The sequence below is a fragment of the Poecilia reticulata genome, linkage group LG1 (genome assembly GCF_000633615.1).
Source record: "Poecilia reticulata strain Guanapo linkage group LG1, Guppy_female_1.0+MT, whole genome shotgun sequence".
NCBI lineage: Eukaryota > Metazoa > Chordata > Actinopteri > Cyprinodontiformes > Poeciliidae > Poecilia > Poecilia reticulata.
In genome coordinates, this window is record NC_024331.1 from 12769739 (window position 1) to 12787703 (window position 17965).

General features: G+C 40.2%; 2 protein-coding genes across 3 annotated transcripts in view; both read left to right on the forward strand.

The window, feature by feature from the left end:
- The window catches only part of LOC103465109 (zinc finger protein OZF-like), a 38596-nt gene extending 35873 nt beyond the window's left edge, over positions 1 to 2723 (forward strand). The window contains exon 2 of the mRNA XM_008409682.2: positions 1326 to 2723. Within this exon, the coding sequence (XP_008407904.1) occupies positions 1326 to 2635 (1310 nt within the window). The 3' untranslated portion in view covers positions 2636 to 2723. The remainder of the gene's footprint in view (positions 1 to 1325) is intronic.
- A 2016-nt stretch (positions 2724 to 4739) lies between these two features.
- wbp1lb (WW domain binding protein 1-like b) lies at positions 4740 to 17790 on the forward strand. 2 transcript variants are annotated; one of them, XM_008409659.2, is made up of 4 exons: positions 4740 to 5304; positions 13406 to 13508; positions 14760 to 14921; positions 16405 to 17790. In XM_008409659.2, the coding sequence occupies exons 1-4, from the start codon at positions 5218 to 5220 to the stop codon at positions 17208 to 17210; spliced, it is 1158 nt and encodes a 385-aa protein (XP_008407881.1). In that variant the 5' UTR covers positions 4740 to 5217; the 3' UTR covers positions 17211 to 17790. The 2 variants fall into 2 exon arrangements, with proteins under 2 accessions (XP_008407881.1, XP_008407889.1); XM_008409667.2 differs by lacking the exon at positions 4740 to 5304 and adding an exon at positions 9189 to 9912.
- The last annotated feature ends 175 nt before the right edge of the window (positions 17791 to 17965 follow it).

Sequence of the window (17965 nt, forward strand, 5' to 3'; positions counted from 1 at the left end):
ACAACACTGACAGCTAGCCCCGAAAACAATGGCACTTGTGGTGCCTAATGACACCTTCCACCGGAAGTGCCATTAGTAGGTGTGGTGTCACGATTTGCGCCTACTGTTTCTCCTTAAAGAACCTAGCACCAACTAGTGGCGTGTCGAGAGCATTAAATGTTTTCGATGTGTGCCGTTACTCTGTAAACAAAGATTGTAATTAGAACGTTTTCATGTAAATGATCCAACAAAAACGGAATTTTTGTTTCGTTTTTGTTGGATTATTGTCGTGTAAACGGCCCCTCAGACAGATTCTTTGGAAAAAATAAAAATAAAAAAATCCTATCTTTATGAGGCACCAAATCTCGTTTTTTGCAATTTTGTCGCTCTTTTAACTCCAAATCCCTCTAAAAATAGTAGCTCCCTTCTCAGGATCAAGCTGAACGTTTTATTACCACTTTCGTGGGGGTGCACGCAGCAATACGAGCTGCAGGGTGACGGAAGAAGAATATATACGTTTAAAGAAACGCCTTATTGGGTGTAAAACAGTAGGTTCCTGCCATGCATTGCATAGGCAGGCCCCAAAAGGCTTTTAAACGCATCAGACCAGTTTTAAATTAGGGAAAAGGACCAAACCACAGATCCAGACGTGATCTTGTTTTGTTGACTTGAAATTATACTGTTCATCTACTAACACAAAAATGTGTAGATTTTTGTTGTATTGTAGTTATGTGTAGATGAATGAGAGAGCAGAATCTGCTCAGATTTTAGATGAACTGGTAGGAGCATCAAACAAAGGCAGATGTTTGTATTGGAGTGTCCAATCAGGACCACTTTATTGAACCAGAAATTAAACAATGTGTGTTCAATTTAACAAACTACAAATCATCGCAAAATATATCAGAATTCTATCAATATGTTCACACAAAATGACTTGAAACTAGATTCCCCAAGATAAAATGGAAGATTCACAATGGGTCTGTGATTAGAATTTTGGAGTCAATGTTGGCTTTTTTCCCTAATTTTTCCCATTTTAAGACATTTTTTCCACATAGAAACAAGTAAAAATGTATTTCGTGTCACTGAAAACAATTCTTTACAGGTGTTATTGAGACAAAAAGAGCCTCAATGGGAAAACAGAAATGGTTTCGTCATATAGTTGTTGTGAAGGGTTGATAAAATGTTACCATAAATAGTCAGAATTCTTACTGCAATATAAAGGATACAGAAATTATTTAATTAAATTTAGCCAAGTCATTTAAATACATCTTTATTGAAGTAGTTCAGTCCAGGCTGCAGTCCAAATACTTTCTAATATGCATAATGTGTTTCCATGTTCGCTACAGATTCTAAGCAGATGCTGATGGTTAAAGAAGAAACTCCTGAAGACCACAGATCTGTTGCTGAGCTGCATGACCCAAAGCCCCAGCAGATAAAGGAGGAGCAGGAAGAAATTTGTATCAGTCTGGGGGGAGAGCAGCTCAATAAGGATATTGATGCCAGGTTTCCAGTCTCTTCTACTCCGATAAAGAGTGAGGATGACAAACAGTTCATTGTGCTCTCACAGAATCTTTATAAAGACGAAATTAAAGACAGAGATTTTCCAAAAGAATTCAGTGGGGGAGAAGAATCCATCAAAATAGAAAACTGTGGAGATGGTTATATTTCCTTAAAGATTGAAGATGCTGAGAAGGATGAAGAGGACAATGAGGTAAACCAGTCTACTTCTGAGTTAGATTCTGGACTGAAAACTGAGAACTTGGACAATGACTGGAAGGAGAGAAGAGCTCCAAAGTCAGATGGAAACATTAACAAACCTTGCAGCTCCTCTGAGTTTCCTGAACAATTTGTTCACTGTTGCCCCATTCAGAAAGATGTGCCACATTCAGAAATGAGATCTTCAACCACCGTGGGTAATGAATGTTTTACAGAGAAGAAAAATGTGGACTCAAAAAGTAAGATTCAGACAGGAGTGAAGTTGAGCTGCAAATACTGTGGTAAAACATTTTCTGGAAAATACACTTTAAACACACATGAGAGAATCCACACAGGGCAGAAACCTTTCTGTTGTGATCTCTGTGGACAAAGATTTAACCAAAAATCAACTTTAAACAGACACATGAGAAACCACACTGGACAGAAACCTTTCTGCTGTGATTTTTGTGAACAAAAATTTAGCCAAAAATCACATTTAATCAGGCACATGAGAAACCACACTGGACAGAAACCTTTTTGTTGTGACTTTTGTGGACAAAGATTTAGCCAAAAATCACATTTAAGCAGACATATGAGGAACCACACTGGACAGAAACCATTTGGCTGTGATTTATGTGGACACAAATTTGGTGAAAAATCAAACTTAAACATACACATGAGAATCCACACAGGACAGAAACCTTTCTGTTGTGATATATGTGGACAAAACTTTGCTGCAAAATCTAATTTAATCACGCACACGAGAAGCCACACAGGACAGAAACCTTTCTATTGTGATCTCTGTGGGCAAAAATTTAGCCGAAAATCACATTTAAAAACGCACATGAGAATTCACACTGGACAGAAACCTTTCTGTTGTGATCTCTGTGGACAAAGATTTAACCAAAAATCTAATTTAAACACACACATGAGAATCCATACCAAAGGAAAAAATGTGTAGCTATGAATACTCAAACTGCACGTCTCCAGTTGCGAAACATTTGCGTGTTGTCATTAAAGTCAAGAGTTTTTTCTCTTTGGTTTCAGTATTTCTCTAGCGGTTTATTTTTCTATTTTATTTCTTAAACGATTCGATTTAATAATAGAATTTATTTGAGAAATTTATTTTAGATATAAAAACAACACGGGCTGCACAGTGGCGCAGTTGGTAGAGCTGTTGCCTTGCAGCAAGAAGGTTCTGGGTTCAATTCCCGGACATGCAACATGCAAACTCCCATGCATGGAGCTTGCATGTTCTCCCTGTGCATGCGTGGGTTTTCTCCGGGTACTCCGGTTTCCTCCCGCAGTCCAAAAAAAAGCATGACTGTTAGGTTAATTGGCCTCTCCAAATTGTCTGGTTGTTTATCCTTGCAAAGTAGTTGTTTATCCATGTAAACATGGTTGTTTATCCTGTGTGTCTCTGTGTTGCCCTGCGACAGACTGGCAACCTGTCCAGGATGAACCCCGCCTCTTGTTAGCTGGAGATAGGCACCAGCAACCCTCCCGACCCCAATAAGGGACAAGGGTGTAAAGAAAATGGATGGATGGATGGTAGAAACAACAGTAATACTGTAACAATATTGCAGGCTGTTTAGATTTTAGAAATTTTAATAAAATATTGTCACACGAACGTCACCACGTTGTTCAAGCTGCAATGCATTTTGGGTAAATGACGTCTATAGGTCCAACTGCACTAGCTCCGTCCAGCCAAAACAGTGATGACTAACGTCATTAAGCCTTTTTAATTTGAACCGGAGCACATTCAAATCCATGGGAATGTAGAAATCACAAGAGGTAATAAAAACGACGAGAAACAAACGGATGAAGAGGACAGAATTGGCTGTAGGAGCTGGTGTTTCACTGTTGTTGCCAGGTTCATCTTCATAAATGAAACAATGAATGATGCATACCTCTGGTCGGTCTGCATGATCCTGTAAGTACTTCTAACAGCTGTTTAGGGTTGGTCGGATCGGTGGTTTCATATTCAGTACTGGCAGCAGTATAGCTCCATTAGCATTTCAAAGAGCTTCCAGCTCTGTCTGTCTCAGCACGGTATTTATTTTTAGCTTGCAAAGGTAATGATCACCTGTTAGAGCCTTTGTCAGTTTTGCTCTTGCAAATAACTGAATGTCCTCTGGAGAGAAATGTTGAGGGCATAAATGTAGGTTCTTCGGAAGTTGCTGTCTCCAACTATGCTCTTCTTTTTTTCATGTGGTAAATAATCACCTTTCCTGCGCACATTTAGTTCCTTATTGGACATTCATGTCAACTTTTCTGGCCGGTATTTTTTAATAGGTCTGAAGATCTGACCTGTAACAAAAGAAAATCTGTTAAATTGTATAATATGATGGTAAATTAACATCAGTTTAGTTCCTAATGTCAGCACTATTTAAGAGAACCCATGATATGGTAAACTAGAACATCTTTGTGCAACATAGTGCCAACTACTGTTCAGGAATGGTCCAGTGCTGTGTTATGTTAATCATCTGGGGGTGGTACTTGGGGATCCAATAACAGTGTGCCTCCAACCCACTCTAGGTCCCCCGCTGTCTCCAGCACTACCTTGGGCCGATTTCCTTGTAATTTGGTTGTATTGACCTAGGCTGCAGTTTGTAATAAAATCTTTGCCTTTTTCAACCAAAGTCCACCCTGTAGAGCCTTATTCCTGAACCATCACCTCACCAACCCCTTGAAGACACTGACGGAATACACCACACAAGCTTCCAAACTTCTGTCTCACAGAGCACACTTCCCCTGTACTGTCCCCACTCAGCTCCTTCAGACTAGCTAGCAGCAGCTAGCAAACACCTGGTGAAACTGCTAGCTGAGCTCATTGTACAAGCTACTTCTCAGTGCAGAACTGGTAAAAACATTGTTAAAAGGTTAATAGATTGTTGTTAAAGGGTGGAGTTTTGGAAAGAGCAGGCATTTTTGAAGACTGAGGCCCAATTTCAAGGCCTTACTTTTTATAACGACTGAAGGATACTTGACTATATAAAATGGCACAATGTGCCTAGAAAACGCATAATGCTGGCCCTTTAAGATTATGTCAAGTTTGGAACCAGGGTCAAATCTTTTCTTTCCAAAAATTCTGAGGCCACCTTACAAAGTGTTTATATCCACTTTATTCATTATTTTCATTAATTCTTCCTGCAGGACACAGCAGCGTCAGAATGGCCTTCTTCGTTTACTGACGTGATGAGTTACATAGAAGATGCTTAGAGTTACCAAACACCAAGTTATTCAGTTTCAAACAATTCGTTCAGGATTTGCACATCACTAGTGACCACGCCACACCCAAATGACCGGAGCAGTGTCTCTCTGTCGGGAAGGGGATGTCTTGTGTAACAGCGGTGTCGGGCAGCGGCGCACCGTAAGCAACCAGTTGCTCCGGCCCCGATTCTCGTTGTCATGTCCCAGAGGAGGCGGCGCATACGGCGGTCTCTGAGCGCAATTCGAGCCGAGTCATAAGTTGAAGACACAGTCAGGGGACGCTGTTTGTGGACAATATAAGTTTACCTCCCGCGGCCGGTTCTTGGAGGAATGAGAGGCGTATGTTCGGCTCTAAAGATGGGGTTGTTTTTGCATGCTGTCGGCTCTGTCAGCCCCACGGAGTCCGCAGCAGAGGGGGTAAGGTTGGAAGACAAGGTTCTTAACCAGAACTGTTGGCTAAAACCCCAAACGGGTCGGCGCACCTCCTGTCCATAAGCTTACTACATCATATAAATACAGAGTGTTTTGTTTTAGCTGCTCGGTTTAGATACTAACTACAGAGAGTTATTTGACCTGCATAAGCAGTGCTACACGAACTGAGATGTTAGCATGCCTGCTAGCTGTTAGCTTCCACGGCTAGCGTGGCAGCCGCTGTACTAAGAAGCTGTCGCGGCCTTTCTTGTTTTTATAGTTTGGGGGGTGGGGGTGGTTGATATTTTAGACGAGCCAAGTTTTAGAAACAACAACTCTACAAGTGAGCAGAACACAGTTGGTGGTATTATTGGTGGAAAAATTGGGTGCCAACAACATCTGTTGTGGTTTACTTCCCAGCTGCATCATCTTTTAACAGCAGTCCGGTTGCATTTCTCTGTCTTTAAACGACTCCAGACTGATTCGCATTTTCTTTGTGTTTGCAAAGTAGTTTGAGGTGTTTGTCTAAACAGTTTAATTTAAAAGAGCACTGTTAGAAAATTCAAATAACCACATAATGTTTGTTGGTTGAATATTAGGACAAAGTGTTTCAAAAGCCAACATTCTGGTGAAGCGATGCCCTTCAATTTAGACCTGTGAAGAGCTGTGACGGCATAATCAAAACAGATTGTTGTGAAACCTGGAGCTGTTTAACAGATTTTTATTTTTTTTTTATTGATAATTTTAGTTTAAAATTACTGTAACAGTAGGTCATGTTTGTTGTTTCAGCATTAAAGATCACAAGTGATTATCCTCCTTTGGAACACAAACATAATTTTGCCTGCATTTGTAATCAAACTCCTGAATTACATATTCCGTAATTGAGATAAAAAAAAAAAAAAATTAAATTGATAATAGTCTAGACCTTGCACTGGCTAATCAATTTGTTGATTAAATTATATTTTTTTGGCTGTTTTAAACAGTTGTGGACTGTTTAAAACAGTCTCACAAAACCTGAAATTGCTGCAACAGAAGTTACTCAACAGGTTGTTGCTAAGTAACCAAAGAAAAACTGAGTTGATGCCACCTACCTTTCTTAGCTGACCATAAGAGGGTGAGCATTGTTCTTCACTGGCTTCTTTCATGATGCAAACCATTTTTTCTGCTGTTTTTCTGCCTGTTTTCTGTAATGACTGTTTTCAACCATTGTTCATTTTAATAAAACACAATGGTCCTTCCAACAAAACCTACACAACATACTAGAGATTGTCCCAAGAATTTGTTACACACAGTACTGTTGTCACTTTATGTACTCAGACACAAAGTAATTGTAATCAGACTTTAAAATAAACTAAAACATATTTTCAAGTATTTTTAATTATATGTATTCGGGGAATCAAATTTCCGCGAAGTTTGATACCATTGTCTGAAATGAAAAGTTGATTGAGGCTTTGAAAGTTTGAAGCAACGAGTTTCACCGTGTGGTTGACGCTGTCATGCACAGTCGGTATGGAGTTACAGCAACGTCATTCAGACATAGCTACAACTTCCAGTTAATATGTAGTTTTAAAATCAAATGGTAGATACAGACATACACGATGTGAGAGGAAATTTAACATGCAACTTTTTTCCTGAGCATCTTGTCTAGATGTGTTTTTGGTTTCAAAACAAGTGGAGCTTCAAATCCATTGCATCATCTGAGCTTTCTCTTGGTGACCTTGACGATGATAATAAGGTCTCTTTCTTTCACAGCTAATCGGCTTAAGAAATAATTGTACAGTGAGGGGCCCATGAGCGTTGGCTGATTGCCTTATAGTCTTGCATGAAAGTGGATCAGTTGTGACTGTGAAGTCTGGCTTAACAAAGAACTGCAGACACCTCTCTTCAGACACAGTATCACATAGTCACAAAGACATCTTTTAGGTTCTCAGCAGCTTTTCATTAAGGTTGATGTGTCTGCTGCAAAGACTTTCTGGGATGGTAACCAAATCTGCGTCTTAATCTGTTTGTAAAGAATGAGAGAGGTGGACAGTTTGGGTATGCAGGAGAATCTGATCCGTACAGACTGTTCTCAGTGTTATTTTGTTCTTTTTTTTTCCTTTTTTTTTTTAAGTTGATCTTTTATATTTTTTGTCTGGATCTCACTTAAAGGCAACACAAAGTTTTGTTTTTATGTAATCTTTTCAGATGGCATTGATCAGCACTTCTTCAAGCTTTTTGAAAGATTCTCAAAGTCTTACCAAGAAAGTTTGCTACTTTTTTAAAACTCTTTTTTTTTTCTAAAGGCTCGTCATAAAACAGGTTTCAAAAGCTACCAAGTGGAAGTTTGACCTGGTGTTTTTCTACCGGTTTTTGAAGTGGACCATTTGTCACCATTATTTTTAATTCTCATAGATGTTTATTTGACTTCATTTTGGAGAGGATCTATCCATAAGACTGTGGTCACTTTTTTTTAAGCTTGGCTCTTACATCACTGCTTTCTCTTAGTTATGAAACGCTGTGCCGACACAGAAAATGGCAAAGATGGAGTTTTCATTTTTAAAACTTTTTTTTTGATTACCTGTAATATAAAGGACCTGTAATATAAAGGAGAAACTTTATGAAACAAAAAATAATAATAGAAGTGTCGTAAGTGAAATTCAGTCTCTTTGTTGAATTTAGGATCTGTTTTCTGTATGAAACTTCAACACATCTGCAGCATCAGGAAACGCGCAACTACAACAAGACTAGTTAAAAGACAGCCACAAGCATTTAATATTCAATTTTAAGATGAACCTTGTGATACAAAAGAAAACATGTTTTTGGTTTAAAAGGAAACTGAACATACAAATGTTTAAATGGAGGGGTGTGATGTAAATTCGACTTTTTATAACTTTATATCATGTTATAATGTTATTACCTCTTGGAGTGTTGTTTTGATACTTTAATCTCCCGTGGCAACCATCTGGGGTGCCTAAACGCTTGCTCAAGCAATCCTCAAACAAGTGTAGAACATCTTTTTTTGTGAAATTTAGGACGTTATTTCAAATATTGCCATTCCTGTCACCCTTTTCTAGTGCACTACTTTGAATTAAAAAACTTAAATGGAAAGTTATTGATACAGAAAATCTCTGGGTCTTTTTTACTTTGTAACAACTTCCACATTGAAGGGAGTTGTGACAGCAAATGATGTACCTTCAGGCGAGTCTTTGGTCAGCAAGAATCAAGCTGAAAATGAAAACTATCATTGGTCACCCGAAGGTTGATGCATTTCTCTAGTCCTCTCTGCTGGATTAAAAAAAAATCTTTGTTTTACAATTCTTTTTTTATTTGTGCTGCAAAGGTCAACAGAAGGTCTGCCTTTTTGGTCCAAAATCAAGAAGATCACAAATTGTTTTAAAAAAAATTGCACAGGTTTTATTTGAATGCTTTTTTGCTACCGTATTTTCCGCACTATAAGGCGCACCTAAATACCTTCAATTTCCTCTAAAGCCGACAGTGCGTCTTATAATCCGAGCGTCTTATATATGGACCAATATTGAGCCACAACAGGTCTAGGAACTATGGTAAGCAGCCGCCGACTTCAGAAGAAGAAGCATGAGGTGCATGCTGGGATAGTTGTCAGAACGCTGGTTTAATAAAGTTTGACTGACCCATCTACCTACCGACCGTCTAGAATCAGGTCGTCTGCAGGTCATTTAGCACCACGTTCTCCACAAACATGCTGTGCGCGAACGGAGAAGGGTGACCATCATCCGGCCACGTCCCTGCCCAGTCGCGGAAGGCTCTCCTCGCCGACCGGAGTCGGACTGTTTTGTTGACATTCTTTATGTTAACAAAGTGGCTTTAGACATTCATCCTTTAGTGGAGCTCCATCTAGTGGATGCATAATGTAACTCCAGCCTCTACTGTAGTGTCTATGCACCTTATAATCCGTTGCGCCTTATAGTGCGGAAAATACAGTAATTTTAATAGCATTTTTAAGTATTCAGATCGGCGCTTTAAACCAAGAACCAACCAGATTCTTTTAGGCGAAACGAGGACAGTCTGAGACACATAGGATACCAATCAAGCCAGGAGAACAACAGATGATATTGCAACAGAGGAACAGAATGTCATGTGGTCTTTAAATCTTTTCACAGACTAGTCTGTTATGTTTTTTTTCTTTAGTTGGCCGTGTTGATAAAGTCGAAACATCTGATGGTTTAAAACCAGGCTGCTGTTTCACAGTTAGCAGTTAGATTTTGTTCTTATCCAGTGTGTCTTGTACATCTACTATTCCTCTTTTGTGCCTAGATACGTCTATCGTTTCTCTCTATGCGTCTTACACTCAACACACACCTCTCAGCCCCTTATTGTCATGGAGTGGTGCAGCCAGGACCCTGTTCTCAGTCGCTGCCTGGAAATTTCCGTAAAGCAATCCTTGTTGGCTGTTAGGGCTGCGTTGGAGTGGGGTGGGCGTGTGCGAGTGTTTCGGTGGGTAGAGTTGAAGAAGGCAGTGGAAGGTAAGCAGAAAGGGGGGGGTATGCTTAAGAGCTTTTTGACTTTTCCTCCGTGGGGAGAACGAGCCGTTAGGTGAAAGAGGGATTGTCTGGATCTGGAATCGTCATGCCTCTAAGTCAGCGACTTTCAATGGTAATCTATAGAAACTAAAACTTATCTTTATATTTAACCTTTGGTTGCTAACGATTAAGATAAGTCTTGACAAAGTCCAAGAGGTTTTCCCAGAAAACCCCATCAGCGCATATTGCTTTCTTTAATGATCTGTACTGCTTTTTTGGCATCCTCTCTTCTAATCCATCTTGTTTTCTTTGACCTCCTAGCTTTTCACAGGTTTGATGGATATCATTAACAGGTTCTGTTTGGTTAACTTTTGACCAGGCTGCAAGTTTGCTGTGTTGACAGTGAAAACATACAGCAGGCTGATGGAGGAGACAAAAGTTTAGAGGATTTCTGCTGAAAATGACCTTAAAATGGATCACTCTTTGGTGTTTTAGGCTCACATTGTGTATTTACATTGTGGGCAACATACTGAGGGCTTTTGTGCTGGCAGTGATATAACAGTTGATTTGCACTAGAAAAAATGTCAAGCTATAAAACAATTTTGATATTTTACCAAGACACAAAAGATCGCAATGACGTTAATGAAGGGTAAGATTTTAAATTCAGTGATACATGTGGCCTATCAGGCAGTACGTGGTAGCATTGTTTTTTTTTTGTTTTGTTTTTTTTACAGATTGAAATGTGAGTAAAGCTAATACATTTATTGGGTTCTAGTCATTATTATTAACTCTAAATTCAAAGTTTGAGATGGAGATGTGCCTGTCAGAATTTTGTGGCTATTTTCGGAAGTTTGACTTTAAGAAATATAACATGTAATCTACATTTGCCATCATAATTGGTCCAACTCTATTTAATAGTTGCAGCATTCAGTAGAATCTCTATATACTTTGCTGATTTGCATCCTAATTCCATCTCTACGTCTTACTATTTTCTCTCAGCCTTCTTGCGTTTCACGCTCCTAAACAAACCATTTCAGAAACACACACTGAAGCGTTGCATCAGTTTACTTACCTTAGGTATGTCATTATGAATTAATTATGAAAATACATAACTTGTTCCAATTTTCTGAATATTTTCTGAAGACTGTGTAGATAGATGTATTACACTCTGTGTCCATTGATTTTGCTTCTGATCTCCATGTGGGCTTGTTGGCTCTTATTAAAAACGACACATTATGTTCACTGATCAAACTGAAATAATGTCTAGAAACATTGACTCACATAAACCTCATTAGGCTGCTTGTTTACATTAAACAATACAAGTAACCCAAAAACCATTACACTAAATTAGATGTTTAAAATGTACAGAATTGCTGTTGTTTTCGAAATGTTGCCGTATGAAATGTATTAAAGTGTTTATGCATTCGTACTCTAGATTTAAATATTGACCCTGCTGGATGAACTTTCACTGCACATGACGGCCACACATGATTTTAGTGGCTTGAACACTCAAACTCATGAAAAGTGTTGGGGACAATGTGTTGATGGTAAACAGACTGTGGAGACTGGAGGCTAGTCATATATTGTCTCTGCAGTATTAAACAGCAATATCCCAAGTGCATGTTTTGCCCTTATGTGAAAGCAGGGGCAAAACGCCCCCAGGACAGGTGTGAATTGTTGCATGGCTGAGTTCAAAATGTCCTGTGGAAGACGTCAAGTTTGGGGGAAAGACAAATCTGAAAAGAACAAAACTGCAAAAGCACCAGAGGGCAGAAAAAAGCCAAAACAACCTGCACCTTTTTAATAATGAGACATTCACAACACTGATTTCTCAGAAATAACAATAGAATAGATATATCTATCCTATGTTGTTGCTAATCGGAAAATGCGAGTAAATAACAGCTGTAATGGCATTTTTCCCATTGAACTAATATCCTAGTAATACAGTTTATTCTTTAGTGTCATGCTGAATTTTTTCTTAAATATTTATATTTCAGATCAAGTGACTGAGGGGAATCATTGTGACCAGCATAATCAATACTTTTTCTGTTTCCTGTTAACCTGGGTTATGCAGCAGAAACTCACCAAGTACATCAGTAGTCTGTTATGACTTTAAGTTAGCAACACATTTATGTAAACAAGTCGAAGAAAACGACTAAAAGCTAACAGAAAAAAAAAATCTCGTTACAAGTCATTACAGCTCTGGGGGGAAAAAGAGACCACTTAAAATGATTAGTTTGTAAAATGAACATTATTCTTTTATTCTATGAACTACTGACAACATGTCTCTGAAATTCCAAGCAAACATTTTGTATTTATTTGCAGACAATGGAAAAAGGTCAAAATAACGAAAACATTGCAGCGTTTTCAGACCTCGAATAATGCAAAGAAAACAAGAAACGACAACAGTAATGTTTTAACTCAGGAAGAGTTCAGAAATCAGTATTTGGTGGAATAACCACCAGGGTTTCAGTGGGATTCACTGCAGTGGTCTCTTAATTCTCCCAGAGCTGATTGTTACTTTTGTAATGCGTGAACTTGGAAAAATATGACTAAATATTGGTGGTGATGGTAACTGATGACTAAACACAAGCAGCACTGTGGGTTTTTGTTCAAGGAAAACTTCTGCCAGTGTCTTTATTAGCACTCAAAAACATAGCTGTGTTTACCCCTAATGACTCATGGGAGCAGAACCTTACTCTCGTCAGACTCCTTTCCAAACCTTTTCCCCTCATGAAAGGAATATCCGCTGAACGCCTCGAGGGAATTTATTCTGATTTGTCCGCTTTCCCTTCGACTCGAGGATCAACAGAGATTAGATTTCTCTGGTCAAAGGTCTAGGTCAGTGCGACCGCACGTCCATCCCTTTCTGCTGGATGTAATATTTCAGGAATGTGTGGAGGGATTTTAATTACTACTGGTGCAGGGATTTTCTTGGATTGGATGATTTAGTTTATGTTCAGGGTCTTTTTATTACCACATTATTTATAAGAATAGAGCAACATTCTGCAAAGCTCTTAAATAACCAAGAAGAACCAGTTCCTGCCTGGTAGCCTTTTGTTTTTCTTCTATGAGCAAAAAGTTTGAGTTTGGTTACTTACCACTTCTGTAAGGCTGGGTTGGTTCAAACATGAGGARTTTAAACATTTATGAGTACCCTATTACTGGAAAAAGTGGGTTCTGATGGAAAATTAAAATGTCAAGTAGTCCTCGCCTATAACAATGCCGCGAGCACTGAAATTGCAATGGCAATTTTAATTCAGTATGTATTGCAGTTTTAGTTTGCAAATAATGTTTCCCCCTGAAGTATGAATCATCCATCCTTACACCTTAAATGTGCAGAATAGTTGTGTGGTGATTAGTGCAAAACTGTGAGTCTGTTAATAAATGTAGTTTCTCGTTATTCAAACTGTTGCTGCAGTCTTCACCTGGTCTTTGTTCTCCTCCAAGCACATTGGAAGCAGCTATAAGTGGCTGTAGACAACGGAGGGGTGAATACCAGAAAGGAATCCTTATTGTTCTGCCGTTTCATTTTTACCCACGGCCTGAAATAATACGACTGGACAAGATGACTTATTTTACACTAAAACATTCCTTCACAATGTTCTGCTGTCCTTGTGTTGCAGAGCTTGATCCACTGTGATGGCGTCAACAACCAGAGCTACTTCTGCGAGTACGGACACTGCTGCGGAGAATCCCAGTGCTGCAGTTACTACTATGAGCTCTGGTGTAAGTTTCCTCCTTCTTCCTTTTCGTCTTTACACTCACATCATATCCATTTATTTCCAACTTCACTAAGACTGCAGCTTGTGTTGTTTGTGTTGTGTAATTAGTCACTATTTTCCCTTTTGGCCTAGTCTCAAAAGATCAGCCTGAAATGACAGAAATACATTTATTTTTACAAATTTATGTTTATAAACTATTAGGAAACCTCGGTGAAAACAGGAGTTGGTTACATGGCCTGAAGTGAGGTTTTGCCTCTTAATAACACTAAGGTGTGCTTCATTGATGTCACTTTAAAACATTCATTCAGAAGTGAGTTGAAATACAGCAGGAAAGTCATTTTTTTTCTATTATTCCAGAAATTGGGTAGCTAATAGTTCTATTTCTTAATAATTATAGATTAAACCAAATTTAAAGGATTTAATCTATAATTGGATATGTGTCTTTTATGTTATTTGTCATTAATCATTTTGGTTTTTAAGGAACTGACAGAACCCACAAATCAATGCACCTTCTAACTTACAAAATTACTTTTTCAGTTTATGTGGCCTCTTAAAAGAAGGTTTAAAGCTGGACTTTTGATTCTGAGATGAATTGTCCTTTGGATCTCAAACTAAATGTTCACGTTCCACTTTCTGCAAACAGAACATATGCATCATGGATCAAAAAAGACTTTATTGTCAGATTATCTAATCTATAAATTTCTCTTAGTTTGTCGGTAAAAGTGAAGTATGAAATGTTACTAAAAAGCTTATGCAACAATTTGACGCCCATGGAGAGATTCATTTTCTCAGAGCCTGAATTTAATGTTTTCTATGTGTTTTTGTTTGTGTCTGCCTTCTTGTTTGTTCGTCCTTGAAGTGAAATTCCTCACATTTTTCTGTGACGACACAACAGAGGTCTGTTAATTTCCCACACATCGTAAACAAAGTTCTCTCCTGCTTCCTGCTGCAGTTTAAACTTAAGTCTGGAGGAGCTGACAGGGCATTACTAAAAGCACATTAAAATAATTTTTCTGGCAATTTGGAATGTATATATTTAGAGTTAAATTTAACCTATGCCACCAAATTAAATTATTTCTTCCATGGGAATGCGTTGAACCATTATGTTAGGTTTTAGGTGAATCGCTTCTCTTAATGTATTACTTGGATGCGCAGAGGCATATTTTACTCGCTTCCTGTTTTATTTTTGAAATAAGAAACAAAACAACAAATGTAGGATTTCTAAAGTAAATGCTTTTTTCCCATCCATTTTTAGGGTTTTGGTTGGTGTGGGCAATCATCTTTATTTTGTGCTTCTGCTGCATTTGCCACCATCGGCGCACAAAACACCGAATGCAGCAGCAACAGCGGCAGCACGAGATCAACCTCATCGCCTACCGGGAAGCACACAACTACCCCTCAGTTCCCTTTTACTTCCGTAAGTACACAAAGTCTTTGAATTTTGCATTGGTGAAACCTGCAGATACCCTAATGTGGATTAGTATAGAAATAGTTTGCAGCTTTTCGTATCTGTGTTAACCATGTTGGGGCGTAGCTTCACCTCTGACTTAAAAAAACTAAGTTATTTTTTTGCCTGTGGGTATGTTTTCCTCATTTGTTTACCAGAAAATGTCTTCCAAGTCAAAGTGGGAGCTTGGCTCAGATTTAATGTTAGATGAGATTCATCCTGGGGGTCTTGCAGCATCAGGACCTTGACTTGTTTACATGTCCCAGCCTTCAGGAAACGCTGAGCATTGCTTTCTTGGTCCCTTGCCAACTTCGCAAATCCTGCTCCGACCGTGTTTCAGCGCAGGAAAGAAAATCCAGAAATGACTCCATCACTTTACGCCTCCTGATACTGTGGGAGGGCTTGAGTAATGATCTGGAAAGCTCTGTGAGGCCTTAAGGAGAAATGTTTAGTCAAGGTTGGACAGATGTTTTTATACATTCTATAAAGAGATGCATAGCCATTTATTTCTTTGTCTGATATTGTGGCAGACATTACCAGAATTATTTTTTTTGCAACAAACTTTTATTAGACTGATAGTGCAACGTTCATGAACTCTCAATAGAAATATCAACACCGTAGAAATGTGAAGTCAGCACACTAAATGTTCAGGAAGGAGAGGATGTGTTGATGCAAACCCCTAAAACTAAAGCAAAAACTGAAGCTGCTTCGACAGCGCGAGTACCACAGTGAAATAACGYCAACGTGAGCCGAAAGGCCGCTCAGAAAGGAAGAAGCCATTACTTTGAAATCAGCACGAAAGGCCAGATTAAAATTTTCAATTGCACTCAAGAACAACGCATTAATGTTTGGACGGATGTCCTGTGTGTCTGAATCTGAAATTGAATTGTTGACGATCTTCACAAAGTAGATGACATTACAATGAAATAAGGTCATGTTGAAATGTTGAAGCAACATCTCAAGACATCAGGCAGAACGTCAAAGCTTCGGCCCAAAACATTATTAACGTCAGATTAGTTTGCTTTAGGTAACAAAGACTCTCTGTTGGTGCGTCACTCGGCCCTGATCTGATTCGCATGGAAAACTTTTTACTCATTCTGAAAGGTGTGAGGGAGCGAGGCGACCTGCAAACTTGACCCAGTTACACCAGTTCTGCCAGGAGGAATGGGCCAGAATTTCCAGCATGCTTGTGTAAGAAGCCGGAGGAAGAAACCCGAAAGGTGTGACTCAAGTCGTAAAAGTTTGAAGGCAAATACTGAGGGAGTGGATGTAAACTTCTGAATTAAGATCTGAATCTAAACAAACCAAAAATTGTCCAAAAACAAACTTTTGATCTGATTTAATGTTGGCGATTGTTTTGCTTCTGTGTACAGTCTGTATGTTTTGGGGTTTTTTAATGTAAAGAAATCTATTTTGAATCTCAAAGTTGAGTTTCGTCTATTTTTCTCTCTAGGTTTTTTACCAAATTACCTCCTTCCTGAATATGAAGAGGTGGTCAACCGACCTCCGACCCCTCCACCTCCTTACACCGCCCTAAACTTAAACTCCTCCTCTGTGGCTTCTGTTGCCATGGCTCCTGAGCAGCAGGCGGGACACTGTCCATCCACCCAGTCCTCTCCTGTGCCCCCGGTCTCCGACGGTCTCTGCAGTAGACCCTCAATAGAGGAAGCGCAGCCTCCTTCCTTTGACTTTAGGCCGAAGCCCGACAACAAACCCCATCAAACGACCCAAGATTCCAGCATTATTCTTCTATCAGATGGGCTGAATGTGGAGATGCTCAGCAGCCAGGAGAAAAAAAGTGGAAGTGGGGATGACTCCTGCAAGGATCCCCTGCTCAAGGACCTTTCGCTGTCAGAGGGTTGTACTGAGGATAAGGAGCGCCTCCCCAACGGGAGGAGGCGGCGATTCACCGGGGACTCTGGGATCGAGGTGTGTGTGTGCGGCACACGCGGGGGCGGCGGTTACGGTGGAGCTGGCGGGACGGGTCAGGAGCAGGAGAGCCTGCTGGGGCGTGGCTTGGACGGCGGTAATGAGGAGGAGGAGGATGCGGGCGACTTCTGTGACAGTTGCGGCCATCAAGCCTCCCTGAGCTTAGAGGAGGAGCAGGCGCTGGGCGGGGCGGAGAGGAGGGCCGGGCGCGGGCCCCCGCTGACGCCTCCGAATGCAGGCGGCGGCTCACTCAGTCCCCCCGCGTGCCTTCTCCTCCACACCATCAGCGAACAGGACGGCCCGGCCCACAGCCCGGATCCGCAGGGTTGAAACGCTGAGAGGCGTCAGCGGCACCTTCGGATTGTTTTACGAATGAGCCCATCTTAAAATAACCAGATGAGGGAGCAGCAAAATGACTCCGACGCACAGGCGGAGACGCCTTGCTCTTCCCCGTACTAGTCCCAGTGGCCTTAACCAGCGTAACATGGGCTGCGTAGGGGGCAGTGCAAGCCCCTTCAGCAGCCTGCAGCAAGCGAAAGCTCTCCTCTCCGCAGTCATCCTTCTCCTTCAACCCAACGCACTGACTCGGCAACGGATTCAGTGGGAGGATGAGAACAGGAACTCTTCAGTTGCAGGAAATCTGCAACTGCTGCAGCACATTACATGGTGGTGTAACATGCACAGCGGGAAAAACCTCGAGTGAACTGGTGCATTCATAAGGATACCGCAACGTCTACGGCATTAGCAGACTGCACGGCGTCCCGGTAGTCGTGCTTCTAAAGTGCTTTTTCAGCAACTGTAAACCACTCTGCCTTCTGTTGGTGTTGCTCTATCAGCCTTTTAAGCGATACGATAGTTTGTCTGCGTTTAGAAAACAAAACAAAAAAAAATAGATAAAGCGTGAACACTTCCAGTTTTGCACAGTTTCTCTAAAAGTGAAAATATTTTGCAAAGTAAAACAAACCCCAACATTTTAAGGCTGAAGTGTTCATTTAGTTTCGCATGGTTTGTGATTAGTTTCCATCGCAACATATTGAAATGGAGAGGTGTGTGTGTGTGTGTGTGTGTGTGTGCGTGTGTGTGCG